The following is a 22,240-nucleotide window of genomic DNA, read 5'->3' on the forward strand; positions in this document are numbered from 1 at the left end:
TCAACATTCTTGTTCTTTCCTGAATTTACCTAAACAATGTGGCCACTTTTACTGCTGATTATAACACAGTTCCTGTTTTTAAAAGACTGTAATACCTAAAAGGCTCTTTTATACACTTCCAACAGATATCTTCTAAAGGGGTAGTAGGTCTAAGATAAGTGAATGGCAAAAATCTACAAAGAAAACAAAAAATCAAGAAACTGAACACAGAAGAAATAATCTGAAGAGAAGCTGTTTTTATAAAACAAATAATTATTTCAAATCCATTATATTCAATGAATGGCAGTGCATTCTATCTGAAATAAACAAGAACAATTAAAACAGTACAGGATTTTTTTTTTTTTTAAAGGGACCACTAAACCAAGATTTGTATCTCTGTATGGAACTGATTTTCAAAGGGACAGAAGTGGTCTTTGATCTTTCTGAACCATTTGTCTTCAAATTCTTTCGAAGATGCAATCACCAAGGCAGTCAGGGCTGTAGGGCCAACACACTTCACCTCTGTGTGAACCTCATCTTTTATTTTTTCTGGGACGATATCTTCTCCCATAACCTGTAGCAGGAGGGAAAAAAAAAAACAAAAACCTGTCCCAATAAAAGGGGCAGCGTGCGCAGAATGGAAGACTATGCTATTCGTCAAGAGTAAAGGATTTCATACCAAAAAAAGCAGAATACTTTAGCAGCCAGGGGACAATTCCAACAATTCCAACATATTGAAAAGCTGTTTGTTTAGAAGTAGTGATCCAAGGACCACATGTGTAAAATACCCTGTATTTCTCCTCTTGTCTTCCCGGGTGAACAAATCACTGAACTACTGATGTGGCAGCTATCAGCCTAGAGAGAGCGCCCGGTCAACCTTCTTAAATCAAAGAGCATCTTCTGTTGGCAAGACCGCATCTGCAAGTCCTTCTCCCTCACTGTAAAATAACCAGAAAACAGAGCTGGGGCAGAATACAGCTGCTGGGGGTGGGGTGAGGGCACAGACTCTTCCTCTTAGAAGTTGTCCAAAAAAGTCAAAGACTGTGAACAGTCGAGTAGCAAGCAGCTGGGCCTACCCTTTCCTGACCCAGAAAGACTCAACCCTCTGGAATTGCTGCACATGCCCTCTGAAGGCACAATACTGCTCCCTACTGGTCAGAGTCAGGCCCAGATCTGGTGTTCGCTTCTCCGGTAAGACAAGCAAAAGTTGTGGAAAGCCGGCACCTGAACCCACTAAGTGATCAGCCCATCTTCAGTAAGGACAGTGAACTAAAACTATGTCCCAATACATTTCATACCAGTGGCATGACAGGCTGGGGAGCCACCTGGCAGGGATGCTACAGAAGGAATTTAAGTCACTTGGGATTTGGACTAGATGATGACTAAGTTTCCTGTAAACCCTGAGATCCAGTGTGCTGATGAATAACGCAAATTATAATGGATTAGAAGCACATTCAAAGAATCGTTTCCTCTGGCTTTAAATCTTCAAGGGCTACTTATTATTTGAGGCAAGAGCTAATGAGATGAACAGTTTAACCAGGCAACTGTCCACATTTATTAAAGCATGATATTTTCATTCATTCTAAGACAATTTCTGTTTTTGTATTTTAACGTTTCTGACATCAAGAGGTATCTTAAAACACAGGTGTGTCATAGTATAAGCGGCATCTTGCTTTTCTTTTGATGACCCGTCAACGATGTGGCTTATAATTGGTGACTTCTTGGACTCAACGAAACGTAGAACTTTAAAATCTGGGATATAACACCAAACATCTTTTTTTTTTAATTAAAAAAAAAGAGATTTGAATAATAGTAATACCCAAATGTGCAATATTCCAAAAAAAAAAAGGGATTAGCAGGTACATCATTCACAGGTTCAAAATACCTGCAAAAATATTTGACCAGGGGCGCCTGGGTGGCTCAGTCGGTTAAGCGTCCGACTTCAGCTCAGGTCACGATCTCGCGGTCCGTGAGTTCGAGCCCCTGGGCTGATGGCTCAGAGCCTGGAGCCTGCTTCCGATTCTGTGTCTCCCTCTCTGCCCCTCCCCCATTCATGCTCTGTCTCTCTCTGTCTCAAAAATAAATAAACGTTAAAAAAAATTTTTTTTTAAATATTTGACCATATAAAAAAATTTAAACTTCTATATACCAGAAAAACATCATACACTTCAGAAAATACTGCAAAAGGGGCACCTGGGTGGCTCAGTCAGTTAAGCATCTGACTCTTAATTTCAGCTCAGGTTGTGATCTCATGATTCATGGGACCAAGCCCTGCTTTGGGGTTTGTGCAGAGCCTGCTTGGGATTCTCTCTCCCTCTCTGTCCCTCCCCTACTCATACGCTCTCTCTCAAAATAAATAAATAAACACTAAAAAAGAAAAGAAAATACTGCAACATATAAAATGTAGTAAGCCTAGGATAGAGAGCGAGCTCTTAAAAATTAGTAAGAAAAACAGAAACATAGAAGTAGAATAATGAAGAAAAAGCATGACTGGTATTTCACAAAATAGAAATGGCCAAACATATGAAACATATGAAAAACTGTTTATCTTAATAGTAATCAAACAAGAGGGGCACCTGGTGGCTCAGTCGGTTAAACATCGACTTCGGCTCAGGTCATGATCTCATGGATCATGGGTTCAAGCCCCGCATCGGGCTCTGTGCTAACAGCTCAGAGCCTGGAGCCTGCTTCAGATTCTGTGTCTCCCTCTCCCTCTGCCCTTCCCCTGCTCATGCTCGGTTTCTCTCTCAAAAATAAATAAAACGTTAAAAACAAAAAAATAGTAATCAAACAAGTAATACTAAAACATGCCATTTTTACCAAATTGAAAATTTCAAAAAGTAATAAATACTACAGAATTGTCTTTAGAGGTATAAAGGATCAACTATTGACAATCTCACATGGTGCAACCTAGTATCTAGGACTGGAGAAGGGAAATCAGTATTCTCATACAGGATATATAAAGTGAACTAACCTTTCTGAATCACAATTTGGAAATGAGCTTCAAGTCTTTAAACTATACTTTAGCCTAGTGATTCTGTTTCCAGTAATCTATTCTAAAAGGGACAAATACATACAATGATTTATTTTGCTAAGACTTATTAAAATAGGTACTTGATATTTGTTAAAAATGCTCAATATAGAGGACTTAAATAAATGATAGCTCATCAAAAGCTAGTTAGACTCCTATCCGGCCATCAAAAAGTACATACTCAAACAGTATTTACAGACACGGGGTCATGATTATGTCACAATGTTAGGTAAAAATAACAGAATATAAAGTGAAAAGTACAGTTTGGCAGTTCCTCAAAAAGTTAAACACAGAATCACCACATGACTTAGCAAATTCCACTCCTAGGTATATATCCAAAAGATTTTAAGTCAGGAACTCAAACAGATACTTGTATGCCAATGTTCATGGCAGTATTATTCACAAGAGCCAAAAGGTGGAAATGATGCAAATGCCCATCAACAGCTGAACGGATAAACAAAACATGGCACATATGTGCACACAATGGAGTATGATTCAGCCACAAAAAGGAATGAAGTTCTGACACCTGCTACGAATGGATGAACCTTGAAAACATTAAGTGAAATAAGCCAGATATAAAAGGGCAAATATTATATGATTCCACTATTTGAAACATCTAGAACAGGCAAATCATAGACACAGAAAGTAGATTAGAGGTCACCAGCTGTCGAAGGGAGGGGGAATGGGAATTACTGCTTAATGGTTACAGAATTTCTCTTTGGAATGACGAAAAAGTTTTGGAAATAGTGGTGATGGTTGCACAACACTGTGCATGTAAGTACTGAATTGTATACTAAACAATGATTAAGATGGTAAATTTTAGGTCACGTATATTTTTTTTATCTTAAAAAAGCAGAGAAGGGGAGCTACTACAGAACGAAAGAGACATAAGAGACAGAAGACCAAATACAGTCTGTGGACCTTATATGGATCCTAATTCAAATAAAACAACTCTAAAAAGGAGAAAAAAGTATGAAATGAAAGGACATTTAAGGACACAGGATCCTACTCATGTCACAAAGTAAAATTAAAAGAGCACATAGTGAAATGTACATTATAATCCCAATGAGAGCCCAGACACTTGTCTTTTTTAAAAAGCTCCACAGATACTTCACATGCGTTGTGCAGATGGAGAACGACCATTCCACTCAGTCCACAGATACATCAAGCACCGCAAAGAATATGAAAATGTTTAAGACATCTTGTAAAGATGCCTTATATTTTTCCTTATAAGGAAATCTAAAACCTAGTTGAAAAGATAAGATATATTCTTGTTTGGTTTTTTTGGGGGGGAGGGGGGCAAAGAGCTATCTATTCAAGGATTCACTCTACCTGAGCTCAGAGGGAGCCATTGCCACAGACAGGGACATTCAGGGAAAGCTTCCTAGAGGATGCGGGACTTCGGTGGGGTCTTTGAGGATGGGAATATAGTAAATTGGTGGAGATGAGAACACCCATGACAAGTTTGTTAGATGTGCAGATCAGTCTAAAGGATGTACGAGATCTGCGTAAGGAATTACTAGATCCTAAGTTTGGGGCTACTCTCTGGAAGGCGCCTAAATTAGACCTGACCTCTGAGGTGATGGTGGAGACAACTTTAGTTTTGGGGCATCTGGTAACACGTTCGAAGCAATGCTGTGAGATAAACCTGGTGGCAGCAACGTTTAAGACAGATCTGAGGGGAGAAAGCAAAGAAGCGAGGAGGGATGAACCAGAAGGTCACTGCGAGCCAAGCATGAGGTGACAAGGATGAGGGTGCTGGCGGTGCCAGAGAAATGAAAGGTGACCTGAAGGAAGGGTGGGCTGAGTGCCCCCTAGAGATGAGACTGGAGAAGACGAGGCCCACAGCTGGTGAGGTCCCAGGTCTGGGTAAAAGAAGAATGACAGACAGGACTGATGAAAAGAATGAAGTCTAGAACGCAGACATGGTTCTCTCCAACTCCTCTGCTTGGTACTGACAGAAGACTGACTGGAAAGTGTTTTGATGAGCAGCTCCACTTTAGACACTTTGTACTTGAAATGACAGGAGGATATCAGCAATTTCAGATTAATACTCAGTAGGTAACTAGTCTGAGTGTTTAAGATGGGACCAGGGACAGAGTGGAGGGTAATCAACCAGGAGGCGACAGCTAAAACCGTGAGTGGGGTTAGGACTTCTGTGGGAGACAGGCAGAGAGGAGAGAGAACCTAAATGGAACCTCAGAGAATGTTGTTACTTAAGACACAAAGGAAACCAGAAGTCCCAAGAGGCAGAGGAATATCAAGAATTCAGGAGAAAACCAGACTGGTGTGGCCTCTGGAAGTAAAGAGAAGAGGGAACAAAAAGTGAGTGGTCAGTAGGTATAAATACCCCAGAAAGATGAAGGAAAACAAAGAGCAAGGAAAGGCTACAGTAAACTTAGGAGGGACAGGCTGTCCGCACACATCTGTGGACTCAAGGAAAAGGGCCCATGGAAGGGGAAAGGTTGAAAAAGGCTCAGAGAGAACAGATAGAGGGGCGTGGTCCCACCAGAGGGAAAACAGGGTCCAAGTGGGGGCTTAGCTTGGAGAAGGAGGGAGCCTGGCAATCTAGATATGCAGTAAGTGTTTCTTGAAAGAAAGACATTAGGATGGATATGGATAGAAGGTCTTTCATGGGATACGTACCTGAACTGTCAATTTCAATTTCATACTAAAGGGAACTAGTGTGAAAAACTTGAATACAAACACAGATAATCTCCAAATTCTATCTTAAGAAATTTCAACATCATATTTTTAAAAAGTTAATGAAGGTTAAAAAAAAAAAAACAACCTTGACATTTGAATTTCTCAACCATCGAGGTAGTAGGAAGGTGGAGCAGAAAGAAAACGGACCTGTAGCCGGATGGGTTTCAGTCTAGCTCTGCCGCTTAAAATCTGGCCTTAGGCAGGTCCCAACCTGTCCCAACAGGTGTCACTCCCAGCTCCACCTGTCCCATAGGCCGTTAAGAGTGTCAGGAGAACAAACGGAGGTAAAAATGCGCAGAAATGCTGCAAGAATGTCAATATTCATTCGTTTAAACAGCACTCAAAAAACAATTTGGGGGCATTTATGGTGTTCAGGCAGGCATGTACTAACAAGCACCAACAAGAAAATGAAACTGAGCCCTTGCTTCTAGCATGCTGCAGGAGAAAGATGACGAAGAGGCCGCTTTCGGGGATTAAGTGATCAAACAGCATGTAAAGCAGGGAGAAAGGGTCCTTTTAGTAGATGAGATTTGGCTGTTTTTTTAAAAAACGGTACCAGAGCCAGGAAAAATACCTCTGATGCCTCGGTTCACATAAAGCCCTAGGGGTTTATGCGAACACTCACCTCAGCTATCAACAGCAAAGTGTCTTCTTTGAAGCCGAACTCTTTCATTTTATCTGCAATTTCCTGCTGAGTCCTTAAATTCCTCTCCAAAGCAAACGAGGTTTGCTGAGACTGGGTGAGCTGAAGCAAAAGCCTGAAAAACAGAAGTCCCAACGTGTGGGCACAGGTAAGGGAAAGCAGTGAGGGAATGTTCCCAGAGAGCACAGGCATGCTGCCGGATGGGAGTCCTACCAGGCTTGGAATGCACTCGCCTTCATTTGAATCCCTAAAGCTTCTTACTTGAGCAAACTGCCTTGGAGAGTCATCTTTTCTAAAATTCACAGACTAAAGCTTCTCAAAGGAATCTTTAGAAAGCGAAACCTCAAAGGGCTTCCTGTAGGAGTCAAGTGATTGAAAGCACAAACAATTTGGAGTGAAAAGGACAAGCTTCCCAATCAAAGGCTCCTCCCCACAAAGTGCTGGGATGTGTTCCTTTGAAGTCAGTGTTCTGTGACCCTTCAATCTCCCAGAACCCACAGCAACTTGACCTCAAGGACTAATTAGATTCTCCAGTGTACTTCAATTACCCAAAGCAGGGTCAAATCTCTGATGAGCCTCTGGTGACCACTTTGCAACTGTCTCACTGCTAACTTTCCCACCATGATCATAACCTGGTCTTCTCTTTCCTCCTCCCTCCTGTCCTCTCACGTGGCCCCTTCTCTTCATTGTTTTTTATTATTTATTTATTTAAATTTTTTTAGACAACATATCTCCTCTTCTTTAAAAAACTGCTTTTATGTTTATTACTTATTTTGAGAGAAAGAGAGCACAAGCAGGGGAGGAGCAGAGAGAGACAAAGAGAGAGAGAGAGAAAGAGACAGAATCCCAAGCAGGTTCTACACTGTCAGCACAGAGCCTAAAGCAGAGCCTGGTCTCACGAACTGAGAGATCATGACCTGAGCCAAAATCAAGAGCCAGGCTCCACTGAGCCACCCAGGCGCCCCACTTCATTGTTTTTTTTAAATATTGAATGTGTAGATTTTTCCAGTTCCCCTCAAGCCTGACTGGTCCCTACTGCTATTCCCAGAAGCATTCAGCTCTCCTGTTTGTTCATTTCATGTCTTAAAGAATGGACCGCTCACTACTCTAAGCATTAGGAGAAATTGGTGGGCACAACAGATGGACAGGTGCCCGTTCCATAGAATGGAAGACGAGAGATCACAAATAAATAAGACGATTTTAGGCAGTGAAGGAAGGCTTTTCTGAGTTACCACTCAAGCTAAGACCCAAATAATGAGCCAGCCACAAGAATATCTGGGGGAAGGAGCCCTGACACATGCATTAGCTTGACATGTTTGAAAACCTTGGAGATCACCGTGGCTAGACCAGAGAGAAGAAAACTAGTGAATGAGGAGAAGAAAGGCAAGGCCAATTCCATAACATTTCGCAGCCCGTGGAAAGCACCACAGCATTTACGTAGGTGCAGCAGGAGGTCACTGGAGAGTGTGGTGAAGAGCATGCCTTGACCGACATTCCCCTGACTCACTCAAACCTGCTTACGGTACCAACTGGCCTCTGGAAGCATGGACGTTTGTGACTCCTTTGATCTCTTATGTACTTGCTTTCTCCCTCTTGCGCCTGAAAGTACTCGAAAACACAACTTACGTTCGCTCCTTCGTGTCATGTTTGTTTAGCCCTCTGCCATCTGCCTTGTCACCCATCACTACTGAAGCTGCCTTCTCAAAGGCCACAAATGACCTCCTCAGTGTCAAATCTCCTCAGAGGCATTCAGACCTGACTCCTCACCATCATCCGGTTGCTAATCTCCTTCATCTCTAGCTCCCTTCTTCTGAGCTCAACTCCTCCTGGTGAAAAGCTCCAGTTGGGTGTCCTACGGGCACCTGAATCTCAGCACATTAAACCAAAATCTTAATTCCACCCTCAGTCTGCTCTGCTCTTCCTCCTGTGTGTTATGTCTCAGCAGAAGGTGCCACCACCTACCCATCTACCCAAGGTAGAGTCTTGACTCGTCTTGGACTCCTCTGCTCCCCTCTTCCCTCCCTGTCTTTCCCACAGCCTTAGCTGGTCCTCAAGTCCTATCTATTCCTTCCTGCAGTGATGCTCATTTCCTCTTCTTACCACTGCACTGTCCCAGGTCAGGTCCTCACTGCCACCCACTGATGACGCCCAACTCCTTCTTCTAATACATCCTCCAGCCACCAGATTCGCTCTTGAAATCACAGCTCTTGTCACACCACTTGGGACATTTAAAACTTTCAAATACTACTCAGGCCTTCAGCTTAAGAACCAAATTCTTTAAGATGACATTTAACATCTTATGCCAGGGGCGCCTGGGTGGCGCAGTCGGTTAAGCGTCCGACTTCAGCCAGGTCACGATCTCGCGGTCCGTGAGTTCGAGCCCCGCGTCAGGCTCTGGGCTGATGGCTCAGAGCCTGGAGCCTGTTTCCGATTCTGTGTCTCCCTCTCTCTCTGCCCCTCCCCCGTTCATGCTCTGTCTCTCTCTGTCCCAAAAATAAATAAACGTTGAAAAAAAAAAAAATTTTAACATCTTATGCCAGTAGAAGTACAACCTTTACCAAATGCTCACCACACAGTGTGCACTATACCAAGTCCTTCAGACACTCACTTCTCACAACGAAGAAGGCATTTCCCCATTTCTCCACGAAGGTGAAGATGAAGAAACCGGAGGTTCGAGAGTTTAATTTGTGCAAGGTCAGACAGCTAACAAGTAGAGGAGTCCAGATTCGTTCACTCAGTAACAATTTATTAGGTCCTTACAATGAGCTCTGCCCCCAAAACCCCTCCTCCTCCTCCTCCTCCCCCTCCCCCTCCTCACTATGCCATCCCGGGCTCGCGGTCTCCAGCCTGCCTTTCTGGCTCCACCATCAATGCTCTGTCACCACGGCAGACCGCGTGACCACACTGTGCCACACAGTGCTTCCACCCCATGGATCCCCCTTTCTTCCTCTTTACCCAGCGTGCCTCTTCTCAGCTGGGGAATATTGCACGGAGTCGGCAAGATACCCTGGAAAGAACACAAGCTCTGGGGTCAGAGGCCTGGGTCAAGGTCACGGCAGCACTTCATAGCTGTGCCACTCTGGGCAGAATTCTACGTTAGTCTCCTAGTCTCCAGGGTGGGAATCCAACACCCGCCCTGGGCAGTGGTGCGCATGGACGGGAAACGGCGTATGCGAACCACGTGGTACCCATTTCTCTGTACAGCTGACCGAGGTGCCCAGAAACATTCAGCAGAGGCGTCACTGCCCCTGCAAAGGCTTCCTTCTTCCTGCTACACCGAACCGCTCCCGTCGCCGGCCTGCAAGGTTCTGCTCACACTACTGACACCCCGTCAGCGCCTGTGCCACCTGTCACGATACAGTGTTTCCCTCAGCACAGCACACAGCGAGTGGTGGAAAGAAAGGGCCTCTTTCTTTAACAATCTTTATGAGCCCAGACTCAGGCAGGTGCCTGGCACACCACTGCCATTCAATGCACTTCTGAATTAAAAGTAACATAGTCAAGACCATAAATCTGCTGAATAAAGTTTAAAATCTGCCAAACAGATACACTTCTCAGTAAGCCTCACTGTTAATCAGTATTTCTTGAATTCTCCAGAGTTAAAAATAACAACAACAACCACACCACTCTGTTTTTTGGCACCGTTTGAGACTTCAGCAAATCTGTTTCTCTCATAAATTACAGAATTGGTAAAGTGTATGCTCCCCTTTCTCTTTCTCTTATTACTATGGATTTAAAGTGTTCAGAGTACCTAAACCATGGGAATTCTCTGTAGAATGAGTTAAATATTGTTTATTCATATTATTAATAGTGATTCAAACACTAGAGCAGATTTTTTTGTCTGCAGATTTCTGTGGAACCTACCGGTGAAAAATTCCTGGTTTAAAAGACCTCTTCCCCTTTGTCAATGTTTTATACATTTAATTTTCTTTTCTTAATTTTACTGTTTTATAGCTTTAACATTTTATCTTGAGTAATGATACAAATCATATTCTCGAGCAAATATAGGTTTGTATCTAAATCTTACATACTAAAAGGACAAGTTCAAAAGATTCACCTAGACTATAGGAAAAAAATCTCAAAAATCTACCAAATGCCCCGCCTAGAACTTTCTGAAACTTAAAATTAAAAAAATAATACCTTTACTCTAGGCTTAGTACCATGTGGTGTTTAATCTATTCTTTATTTACCTGGTTCGTATAAAGGAGGCACACGCTTTCATCTGAGTCTCTAGCAACACTGCTTCTCTCTTTTCTGCCACACAATTCTGAATATTTTTCATAGCTTTCTCATTCTTCTGGTTATTACTGCTGCTTGCTTCCACAGAAAACACAGGGCTCTCAGGCAACGTTTCAGGAAAACACAAAAGACAGTCTTTTCCTGAGTGTGTAAAGGAGGATTTGATGGTTTTGTCACTGGAGGTAAAACTGTTCTGTTTTTGAGATGACGCACACAATGTTGACAGAGCTGGCCCCAGACTCAGGTAAGCCTCCGCCAATTTGCCCCAGTTCCAAGGATCAAAAGGATGCAAAGAAATCAGTTTCTGTAGGCAGAGGATTGTTTTCTCCAAGTTCTGCAGACTTGAACAAATAGCAAATTGGAGGTAGAGCACAGTGGTTAAATGGTCTGTATTAGTTGCTTTATTTTCCTAGGGAGAAAAAAAAAAGTTAAAAACTTTATTATTTTTTTAACATTCTATTTTTAAGTAATCTCTACACCCCATGTGAGGCCCGAACCACAAGCTCCACTGACTGAGCCAGCCAGGTGCCCCCAAAGTTAAAAACTTGAAACAGCAGAATCTTTTCCATGTGAAAATGGAGATGCCTAAAAACCCAAGGTGCATATGTTGTAAATCAGAATTATCTTTCAGCAGCTACAGAAGGAGAGAGAACGAAGTTTGAGGTTGTAAACGTAGAGAAACATATACTACCTACCAATAACCATGAGAAATTCCCAAACATTCTTGTCATAACCATAACATAATTCCCGGGACAATGTCCTGACAAAATTCAGCATCAAAAACATAAATGTCAGTTGATCTTCCAGTTTTATTGTAATCTTTATTGTCTTCAGCCAGGTAGCTGAAAGACCCAAGCCAACTTTTTTGTACCCTGGGCTAATGGTTCCATTTTAATATTCCAGGCTTTCTAAAACTCCAAATGGTAATTTCCTTGAGGATTCGAATGGATTCCATTTCCAAATCTGACTTGGCTTAGATATCTTAAACAGGATAGCCCTGAAGCTCTCAGTGCTTCATGATGCGTCATAATTGAATCCAAATGCCGTCCCTGGTAACTATTACGAAGGTCAATTATTTTTGGCCAGAAGGGGTTGCTTGGTTTCCTTCTGATCAGAAAATCCTTTTCAAGTCTCTTTAACCAGAGTTACCACCTCTTGCCTAACTTGCCATATGGCAAAAGCCCTGTGGGTTAGGGAAAACAGGCTTCTTTTTCTAAGTTAAAGTCTATAAAGAGCAGATGGCAGACTAAAATTACCTTTCAGTTAACTTTAAGTCTAAAGAAAACCTGGTCCTACTAGCCTCCGGATCAAGCTCCTGCAAAGAATTACACTGAGCAAGAAATACAAGTAAAACTACCCAGTATGCAGACTGAAGAAACAGGCCAGAGAGGGAAAGCTTCGGGAGGATTCCAAATATTTACACATTATGTGAGAATATAGAAAATAAAGCTCCATGCAACGTATTTAGTGATACTGCACCTTCTCGATGACAGAATACATCTGGTTTTATTACCATTGTTTAGTATTCTGTCCTTCCTAAACATTAGGTTCCATTTTTTTTTTTTTTTTTACTTTTTAAAACTCATCTATTTCAACCTTAGTCCTGACCACACATAAAATTCTTTCCTAAAGTTTTTCCTTCAGAAACTTCTACAATTTTCTTTGCCTTTTTTACTGTAAGCTTTATTTTAATTCCAGTTGGTTAACATACAGTGTTGTATTAGTTTCAGGAGTACATCACCCTGTGCTCATCACAAGTGCATTCCTTAATCCCCTTCATCTATCTCACCCATCACCCACCCCTCCCCTCTGATAACTATCAGATTGTTCTCTATAATTAAGAGTCTGGTTTTTGTTTTGACTCTTTTTTTCTCCCCCAAAAGGTTTTAGTGTTCAATGCTGAATTCCTAACAGAGAACATAGCACCTCGGAACTAACAGATGTTTTAACTAAGTAATACGTCTTCATGTCTTCTATGTATAAGGAGAGCAACAGACTTTGAGAGAAGCTACCTTTCTTCTACAAGTAGTCTAAGTGCTTTATGCTGTTTAATAACATTAAATCAGCCAGGTCATGATCTCGCGGTCCATGAGTTCGAGCCCCGCGTCAGGCTCTGGGCTGATGGCTCAGAGCCTGGAGCCTGTTTCCGATTCTGTGTCTCCCTCTCTCTCTGCCCCTCCCCCGTTCATGCTCTGTCTCTCTCTGTCCCAAAAATAAATAAAAAACGTTGAAAAAAAAATTAAAAAAAAAAAAAAAAGAATGTATGTTGGGGTAGAGGCTGTTACATACAAACCACGATTTTGATAGGAGAGTTTTTATAGCACAGGTAGTAAATAACTCTCCGGAAATTAAATTCCATTTAAATGACTGTATGGGGGTACCTGGGTGGCTCAGTCGGTTAAGTGTCCAACTTTTCATCTCAACTCAGGTCCTTTTTTTTTTTTTTTTAAATGTTTATTTTTTTTTTTAAATGTTTATTTATTTTTGAGAGAGAACACGAGAGAGCGAGAGCAGGGGAGGGGCAAAGAGAGAGGGAGACACAGAATCCGAAGCAGACTCCAGGCTCTGAGCTGTCAGAACAGAGCCCGATGTGGGGCTTGAACTCACAAACTATGAAATTGTGACCTGATCTGAAGTCAGACACTTAACTGACTAAGCCACTCAGGTGCCCTGTCAGCTCAGGTCTTGATTTCAGGGTCCTGAGCCCCACACTGGGCTCCATACAAGCTGGGTATAAAGTCTATTTTTTTTTTTTTTAGAGAGAGAGAGACACACAGTAAGAGAGGATCCCAAGCAAGCTCCATACTCAGCATGGAGACCGACTCAGGGCTCGATCTCACAAACCGCGAGATCATGATCTCAGCCGAAATCAAGAGTTGGATGTTTAACTGACTGGGCCGCCCAGGCCCACCTGGGTGTGAAACCTGCTTTAAATTAATTAATTAATTAATTAATTAAAAATAAATGACTTTGTGTGATTTTTCCAGAATTATGCAACTCCTTCTGAAATGCAATAATGATGAAGACAGTTAATATTTATTGAGTCCTAACATGTACCAGGTACTATTCTAAGTGCTTTAGTCATTTAATCCTCATGATGATCCTTTAAATTTTTTTTTTTTTAACATTTATTTATTTTTGAGAGACAGAGAGAGGCAGAGTATGAACAGGGGAGAGGCAGAGAGAGAAGGAGACACAGAATCCGAAGCGGGCTCCAGGCTCCGAGCTGTCAGCACAGAGCCCAACGCAGGGCCCGAACTCACAAACCGCGAGATCATGACCTGAGCCAAAGTCGGATGCTCAACTGAATGAGCCACCCAGGCGCCCCACATGATGATCCTTTAAAATAGATTCCATTAGGGGCGCCTGGGTGGTGCAGTCGGTTAAGCGTCCGACTTCAGCCAGGTCACGATCTCACGGTCTGTGAGTTCGAGCCCCGAGTCAGGCTCTGGGCTGATGGCTCAGAGCCTGGAGCCTGTTTCCGATTCTGTGTCTCCCTCTCTCTCTGCCCCTCCCCCGTTCATGCTCTGTCTCTCTCTGTCCCAAAAATAAATAAACGTTGCAAAAAAAATTTTTTTAAATAAATAGATTCCATTATTATCCCCATTTTATAGATGAGGCAACTGAGTCCCAACAGAAAAGTTAGAGAACCTACCTGAAGTCACCCAGCTAGTAAGCAGCAGAGCTACAAGTCACACTAGAAGTCACAGAATAAAGGGCCCTTTCCCTCTCTCTTTCTATTTATCTAAAGTAGACTTCATGCCCAGCATGGAGCCCAATGCAAGGCTTGAGCTCACGACCCTGAGATCAAGACCTGAGCTGGATCAAGAGTTGGATGTTTAACTGACTAAGCCACCCAGGTGCCTCAAGGGTACTTTCCAAGAGCAGACATGTGTTTACTTGGTGAACAGTATATGTACAAGGTATTTATATGCTCCATCTGTCACCTTAGCATTGAACCTAGAGCCGGGCACAGGGTGGGACTGAAATACATGTTTGTAGAGTGCAGAAATTTATTTATTTATTTTTAATGTTTAGTCATTTTTGAAAAAGAGATAGCATGAGCAGGGGAGGGGCAGAGAGAATGGGAGACACAGAATTGGAAGCAAGCTCCAAGCTCTGCACTGTCAGCACAGAGCCTGACATGAGACTCGAACTCCAAGTTGTGAGGTCATGACCTGAGCCGAAGTTGGACACTTAACTGACTAAGCCACCCAGGTGCCCAAGAGTGCATAAATTTTAAAAAGAGTCATTTACCATCAGAAAGCAATGTCCTTACCACAGCTTATCACATGAGTACATCAGCTATTCTAAAATGTTTAAATTATTTAAATAAGAAATAAGAAAATATAAATAAAATCCATTACAAATTCCGTCCAAAAATCATTAAGAAGAGAAGTGAATTAGAAGTTGTGAGCATGAAGGGCGCCTAGGTGGCTCAGTTGCTTAAGCATCCAACTTCGGCTCAGGTCATGATCTCATGGTTCGTGAGTTTGAGCCCTGTGTCGGGCTCTGTGCTGACAGCTCAGAGCCTGGAGCCTGACTTCAGACTCTGTGTCTCCCTTTCTCTCTGCCCCTCCCCAGCTTGCGCTCTGACATTCTCTCTCTCTCTCTCTCAAAAATAAATAAACATTAAAAAAAAAAAGTTGTGAGCATAAAATGTTCATATCCTGATGGGCACTCCAAGACTAGCTGTCTACTTTGTTCAATGCTGTATTCTGGCCTGTTCCCCTACAGAACAGGAAAGGACAACAGCCACCAAGACACAAACAGAAATAGACCAGAGTTAATAGCAAAAGAGAAGAGTCTATAAATAGGGAAGAAATTTAAAAAATAAAATACAAGGTACCAGGAAATGAGAAACTATATGAATCAGTAGGGTCCACTGAGATCATGTGAAGAGACCCAAAGGAAGGGTAAGGCCCCTGGCCTGCACTGCTGGTTCCTTCCCAACAGGATGCCCAGAAGCCTGATGAATAGCTCCCAAAGTCCTGGCAGGAGACCTGAAGGTCTTCTGCCTGGTCCTTTCCCCTGCCCGGTAACATCCCAAGCTCCGGAGACCTTGCATCTGCTGACTGGCAACAGATCTTTCTCTGAGCCACAGAAACAGACTAACTAAGCTGGAGGGAACCACAAAAATAACCCAGACGCTAAAGCCACCGCCACTGCCTTCAGTGGGTTAGGCGGGGACAACAAGCACAACAGAACTGTGCAGGAGATGTCAGGAAGAGAGAGGTGACAGGAGAGCACGGAACAGGAATGAAGGATGGGTGACTGATGTCTAGAAAAAGTACTAAAAGGGCCAAAGCTGTTGTTAATTTGTAGACCCAGGAGACTGAGAATGAACACTGTTAAATTCCACCAAGCTCACTGTGCCGTCTACTTCCTCAACGAGGTAATTTTACCTTCCAGCTTCAGAATTAACCCACACTTAGGAGAACAGAAGAGCAAGACACAGCTGTTTTCCACATTCTACACACAATTTTCAAGGTTTCCTCTCACCGCAAGAGGCTGAAGTACTAGGCAATGAACCCCATCGGCAAGCAAATTTAGGGATTTCTCTTAGTTAATGACATGGAAGAGACGAGCTCAATTGCATGCATACTTTAGGCTGACCTCTGTTTGGCTTGATCCACAGGGTTCAAGATCAGTGCCCTAGTGCCTCATTAATTCCCTCTGAGGAGGTAAACTGGCCATCTATAAACTAAGATTGGTCAACTTAGACCAATCCCATATAAAATTTACACACCCACACAAAACAGAAGTAAACCAAAAATGCCATCACCTGAAAACAAAAACAAGCAGAATCTAGAACTGCAAATAACTGCTTTTCTTTATCCCTTAAAAAGGGATTCTAAAAGGCTGGAAAAAAAAAAAGAATAAAAAAGGCTGTTAGGCTTGGCTCAGTTTATATTTAGGTTTTTTTGGGTTTTTTTGGTAACTTTTTTTCCTGTTTACAAAAGTAATCCATGTTCATTGTAAAAATTTTGAGAAATAAAATCTAAAAAAAAACTGAAGAAAAAGTCACTGATGATCCCTCTACTCTGAATATTTACTCCTAACAAGAGTAAAACCTTTACAAATGAGATTTTCAGGCAATGAAGAATTTTGAGCCTAACACAGGAAAGAAAAAATATTACAAGAAAGTGATTGTCTAGAGCTCTGAACTGTTCATCATCATAAAGTTCTTACACCATTGACAATTTTCATCTACTTATCCAAACCCAAAGATTTTGCAGCAAGCAAGAAGTTGTTTTTTGTTTTGTTTTTTAGAAAATAAACTATTCAACAATCCGCGGACAACAAATGGAAAATAAGCAATGAAACCACTTACCAAGTTTGCAGCGATCTCCAGGGCTTCTGTGTGCCTTCCCAGGTGAACCAGACACCGCGCCTGGCCTTCCTGGACATCCCTTTTCATGGCAAAATTTGTAGATGGCAGTTTTTCAGAGATACTCGAGTACTCCTGCAGTGCTTTCTGCATATTATTTGTTAAATAAAGGAAATGAAAAGAAGGGATGAAAAAAGAGGTGAAACTATAGTAGAAAAAAGGATTTAGTTATAGGGATGATTTTTTTCTTGGCAGAAGGTACTATTATAATGGACTCTACAATGAACTAAGGAGGGCTTGAGCATTTGTCAGTACTATTTTCTAAGAAGTAGAAAAGAGATGGCTGGAGAATATAACCACTACCACCATGGAAAATATCACCGTATGGTTGGAAAGCATTCTGGGGCCAAACAGACCAGGGTTTGAATCCTGGTTCTGCCACTAACTTGCTATATAGCCTTCCTTTTCTCATCAGCAAAATAACAAAGGGACTCTTGTGAAGAAGAAATGAGATTTTATATGTAAAGCAAGCTGGGACCTAACTGTTAGTTCTTTCTTTTTCTTACACATTTTGGGGTGCTTTGCTCCTCTGACCCCATGAGGCATCTGCGCTAGAGGGTCACAGAATGAGGAGACACACAGCCTGGGGAAACAGACCTGCAAGGATCCCAAGAAGATCCCTATACTGTAGTTACAGGAAACAAAACAAATGGCAGAGAGCCATGTAGAAAAGGACAGAAATTTGGGATTCTGAGATTACAGACCCTCACCACAAAAGACTAAATTCATCCTCACAAACAACACACTCATAACTGATATGCTATAACTGATAGAACAAGAACCTATTTCAGGCAGTGCAACCTTAGATATGTTCAATTCTACCTGATACTCTTGCCGTCTGTAGGCGAGGTCCCCTTTGAATTTCTTCAGAGTTAGAGCTTCAACTTCATCACTGCTCCCCGTTTCTTCATAAAACCACTAGAAATTGTGAAAATAGCACATTACAGAGAATTAAGTGATACTTTTCCACCTCATACTCAAGTAGAAGTAATTTCCCATATATTATTGATTAGACCTCAAAAAAAGATCCTTTTTTAGGATGAGACTCACAGGAAAACCTATGACGAGAACGACGATTTTAGTGATGGCTCAGTTTTTATTAAACTTATCATAAGTAACAAACGTACTCATCACATGGAACCTCTCAACTGAAAAAGAAGCACAGGCCTATTTGGTTCTATCTATAGCATTTCAAAGTGGGGTTGTGGTGCCTGGGAAGCTACATTTTAATTAGGACAGTTCAAATGTTGTTGTTGTTGTTGTTGTTTTAAGTTTATTTACTTATTTTGAGAGAAAGAAACAGAGAGAGAGAAAGAGAGAGAATCCCAAGCTGGCTCCACACTGTCAGCACAGAGCCCTACGCCAGGCTTAAACTCACAAACCATGAGATCATGGCCTGAGTCAAAATCAAGAGTCAGACGCTTAAGTTGACTGAGCCATCCAGGTGTCCCTTGAATGCTTCTTTAGGCTGACATGTTTCTCTGTAGAGACATTTTTAGAGTGGTCAGAACAGGTATTGACAACTCTTTATGGAAAGGACATAGGGAAGAAGAATTATCTTTATAGTACTTATTTTGAAAATGTTGTAAAAGCAGAAGGTAGAATCTAACCAAAGAGACAGAAATTAAGGCTGAAAGTAGGTTTCCATGCAATCAAATGCCAAAGACCTGTAGAAAGGAAGTCTGAGTAAATGCCCATCTGGCATATTTTATTCCCTTTTCTACTGATTTAAACCTTACGGAGAGGAAGGAAAGTGAACTGGGAATTTTTGGTTAGTGAATCAAGAACATGAAGATGAGAAAACAGGTGTAACAAAAAGCAGTCTGTATGCCAGTTTTTCCAGCTCCAAAGCAGTAAGTCAACCTCCCTTTTCCTCACAGAAAAACATACCGAGTCTGAATGTAGTCTATCCCCAGGTAAGTGCTATTAAAACGCCAACTGCATTTGTGATGGTTCTACCATCACGTCCAAATTGCTTGGTTCCATTTCTTTTAAAAAAAATTTTTTTTCAACGTTTATTTATTTTTGGGACAGAGAGAGACAGAGCATGAACGGGGGAGGGGCAGAGAGAGAGGGAGACACAGAATCGGAAACAGGCTCCAGGCTCTGAGCCATCAGCCCAGAGCCTGACGCGGGGCTCGAACTCCCGGACCGCGAGATCGTGACCTGGTTGGAGTCGGACGCTTAACCGACTGCGCCACCCAGGCGCCCCACTTGGTTCCATTTCTAAAAGAGTTGCCCGGTGTATCCCTGCCCTCCTATTATCTCAGTAAAATCGTTTCTCTCCTTAGCCTCACCCATCACAGCGAAGAAAGCTGGCAACTGCTGTTTTTCTGTTGTCCCCGGAGGGCTGCGAAAGTCAACAACAGTCCGTGTACTGAACCCACAATTCCTCTGCGCTCTGCTGCTCTCCAGTCACAGCGCCAATCCCAACTGCCTCACTGCAAACCTTCATCCAATTTTCATGATCCCACTGGGAAACGATTACGCAAAAACTGGCTTTCAAATGATTGTCTGTATGCTCCCCCGTAACCTGCAGGCCCGCAACAATTCACAACAGGGATGGCTTCAAACACCCTTTTCTGGTGAGAGGAAGGAGGGGAGATCTGTGAACAAGGGTGACCCTAAGAGGTGAAGCGCTGGATGCGGCCCACCTCCGTCCCACACCAAACCTGAGCAGGGACAACAAATCCTCTAACCCAAATTCCTGGTGTTACACCCAAAGAAACCAACAAGACTTGAGGAAGGCCTTTCTGGCTTCACGAGCAGTATCACATACCAAACAAGTCCTAAAGACCAGCGATTTTTGGTTTTGACTTTTCTTTTTTTTTTTTTTTCAACTTTTTTTTTTTTTTACATTTATTTATTTTTGAGACAGAGAGAACATGAATGGGGGAGCATGAATGGGGGAGGGGCAGAGAGAGAGGGAGACACAGAATCCGAAGCAGGATCCAGGCTCTGAGCCATCAGCCCAGAGCCCAACGCGGGGCTCCAACTCACGGATCGCGAGATCCCGCGAGATCGCGAGATCGTGACCTGAGCTGAAGTCGGACGCTCAACCGACTGAGCCACCCAGGCGCCCCTGGTTTTGACTTTTCTAAGCATACAGCACATCACACCTGCCGGTCTCTCGCCCCCTTCACTCCACAACAGCCCTGGGAGCCAGCAAATGACATTTTCCCCAAATGACAAAGGAACCGACACCTTGAAAGGCAAGTGGTAAAGCCCAGGCTGGAATTCAGGATCCTATCTCATAACTATCCGTATGTAGCTTTTGATGCTGCACCACTATGACTTCCCAAGCCCGTTCCTGTTTTCAGTCTACACTGCGATCAACTACTACAGGTAACGCTGAAAGAATGTACAGATAAGGAGAAAAGGAAAGTGAAATAAAACAAACATATTTCCGTAATTACTGAGCGCCTGAGATCTCTACAACGGTTTCAAAGAAAAATGAAGACAATACATATAAAGGAACCTAGCACAGTGCCGGGAACAGGTTAAGTTTTTGATAAATAGTACAGTAGTTCTTATACGTGAGGTGAGATTTACACCCATTGAGTAACACAAAGTAATATTCTACGAAGTCAGAACATTCACGGAGTTGCTATTATGAACAAAAACTGCCAGGCACTGTAGAGGACACAAAGTCAAGCACCCACTCTGCTGAGATCATTTAGCACTCCAAGAGCTTGACGCTCCCGACAAGGGATGTAACACAAACTGAATGGAGGGGGAAAGTAGTCAAAGGCAAACGTATTTCCTTGGAAGGAGGAAATCAGAAAAGACTTCCTGGAAGAGGCAGCATTCAAGGTGCACTCTAAGAAATGGCTATAATTGAGCGATTTGACCCTGCGAGCGAGGCTGACGCGGGCTGGAGGAATTCACTGACCATGGGCAGGCCGGTGGGCGGGACGTCGCCGTTTGCAGAGCGGCCAAGAGTTCAGTTTTGGAAAGTGGGCGGGAACGGGATTCTGAGGGTCCCGGCTGCAGAATCAGTGTGGGCACACGGAGTTCCTGAAGATTTCAGGGCAAGGGGCGACGTGAGATCAGCGAGCCTTTGGAGAGACCCGCTAAACGCCCGGTACGAGATAATCGCTGCCAGCGCGGGGCCGCCGGACCGAGCCCACCGGTGGGGCTCGGGAAACGCACCGGTCTCGTGAGGACAGGGGCAGCGCAGCGGGAGGGGAGGCCCGGCGAGGCGGAGGGCGTTACTGCTGCCAGGAGCTCCCCGCCTGGCACCCGCGGAGGCCGAGGCCGGCGGACCGGACAGAGGCCAGCAGGCCCCGCCTTCTCACCTGCGGCTCGCAGCGCTTGGCGCGATAGGACGCCGGCAGTCCAGGCCGCCGCTCCCGCCTCTCTTCGAACACCGAGTCCTCGAACTCGCCCCCCAGCAGCCAGCACCCAGTCTCCATCCCTCGCCAGCCGCCGGGTTTCGGGAGTAGGAGTCTAGAGCGGCGCCCACGTGCGGGCCAATGCGGAAGGGGCGGAGCCGCCAGAGGCCAGAGAGCGGCATGCTGGGGCTTGTAGTCTCTGGAGGAGGAGGGGCCCAAAGCGGGAATTGGCCCGCTGCTGGCATGGAGTCCCGGTGGAATTGGGATTTTTATCTGACTCACAAACTGACCGAAGTCGGGAACGGAGTGTTTGACTTATCCGTTTCAGGAGATGGACAGAGATCCTCATCTGCACGCATCAAAAAGCAGGCTCCAAGGTAGCTTTTTAAAATTCAAAGGTAGTATTTTTTTCACCACTCAAGATATTTGTGGCACTGTGTTAAGCACAGTTTTTGCACTTTACATCCTCTCTTAACAACTTATGAAAGGCGCAATGATTCCCACTTTGCAAATGAAGCTGTTGGGGCTTAGAGAGAAGTTGCTTAGGATCAGTTTTTACGTGGCTAAGAGCTGGGAAAGACAGAAAGGAACCTCTAGTCCCCATGTTTCCGGAAAAGGGACACCACCAATAACAAAGACCAGAGTAATTCACGCATTTATAGAATGGAGGACAGAAGTTTACTCTGGATGCTCGATCAAGGACCATTAATTTTATCTGGAGAAAAAACACCAAATCCCAGAAGTATAAAACTAACATTTACTAGAGTTCTTATACTTTCAAGATACTCCTTGAGACTAGAAAATCAAAATTACTGACAAAATACTGGCCAATATGCTACAGCTCAATATTACTGTGACATATTACACAGCAAGTTTTCCTATTTCTCCCCACTCACCTGTTCCTCTTCCACCATTTG

At 43.3% G+C, this 22,240-nt stretch overlaps 1 protein-coding gene across 3 annotated transcripts; it reads right to left on the reverse strand.

Moving 5' to 3' along the window:
- Positions 1–216: 216 nt before the first annotated feature.
- On the reverse strand, positions 217–21,459 carry CUNH8orf76 (chromosome unknown C8orf76 homolog). Of its 3 annotated transcripts, none has more exons than XM_047074146.1 (6): positions 21,288–21,459; positions 17,812–17,907; positions 16,933–17,076; positions 10,550–11,007; positions 6,342–6,474; positions 217–553 (listed from the first exon to the last, which is right to left on the reverse strand). In XM_047074146.1, the coding sequence occupies exons 1-6, from the start codon at positions 21,402–21,404 to the stop codon at positions 356–358; spliced, it is 1,146 nt and encodes a 381-aa protein (XP_046930102.1). In that variant the 5' UTR covers positions 21,405–21,459; the 3' UTR covers positions 217–355. The 3 variants fall into 3 exon arrangements, with proteins under 3 accessions (XP_046930102.1, XP_046930103.1, XP_046930104.1); XM_047074147.1 differs by lacking the exon at positions 21,288–21,459 and adding an exon at positions 20,882–21,247; XM_047074148.1 differs by lacking the exon at positions 217–553 and adding an exon at positions 562–917.
- Between the last annotated feature and the right edge of the window lie 781 nt (positions 21,460–22,240).

The sequence above is a fragment of the Lynx rufus genome, unplaced genomic scaffold (genome assembly GCF_022079265.1).
Source record: "Lynx rufus isolate CCGP_SWC_20201006 ecotype Redwood Valley unplaced genomic scaffold, mLynRuf1.p SCAF_12, whole genome shotgun sequence".
Taxonomy (NCBI): Eukaryota; Metazoa; Chordata; class Mammalia; order Carnivora; family Felidae; genus Lynx; species Lynx rufus.

Bases quoted from the DNA above. Each gene is read 5' to 3' on its own strand.
- CUNH8orf76 (XM_047074146.1), bottom strand. From the start codon at position 21,404: ATGGAGACTGGGTGCTGGCTGCTGGGGGGCGAGTTCGAGGACTCGGTG. The intron at 17,077-17,811 runs GTAGAATTGAAC...AATAATATGCAG, and splicing joins ACAGACGGCAAGAGTATCAG to AAAGCACTGCAGGAGTACTC. The intron at 11,008-16,932 runs GTAAGTGGTTTC...TTTTCTCCCTAG, and splicing joins TGGAGATCGCTGCAAACTTG to GAAAATAAAGCAACTAATAC.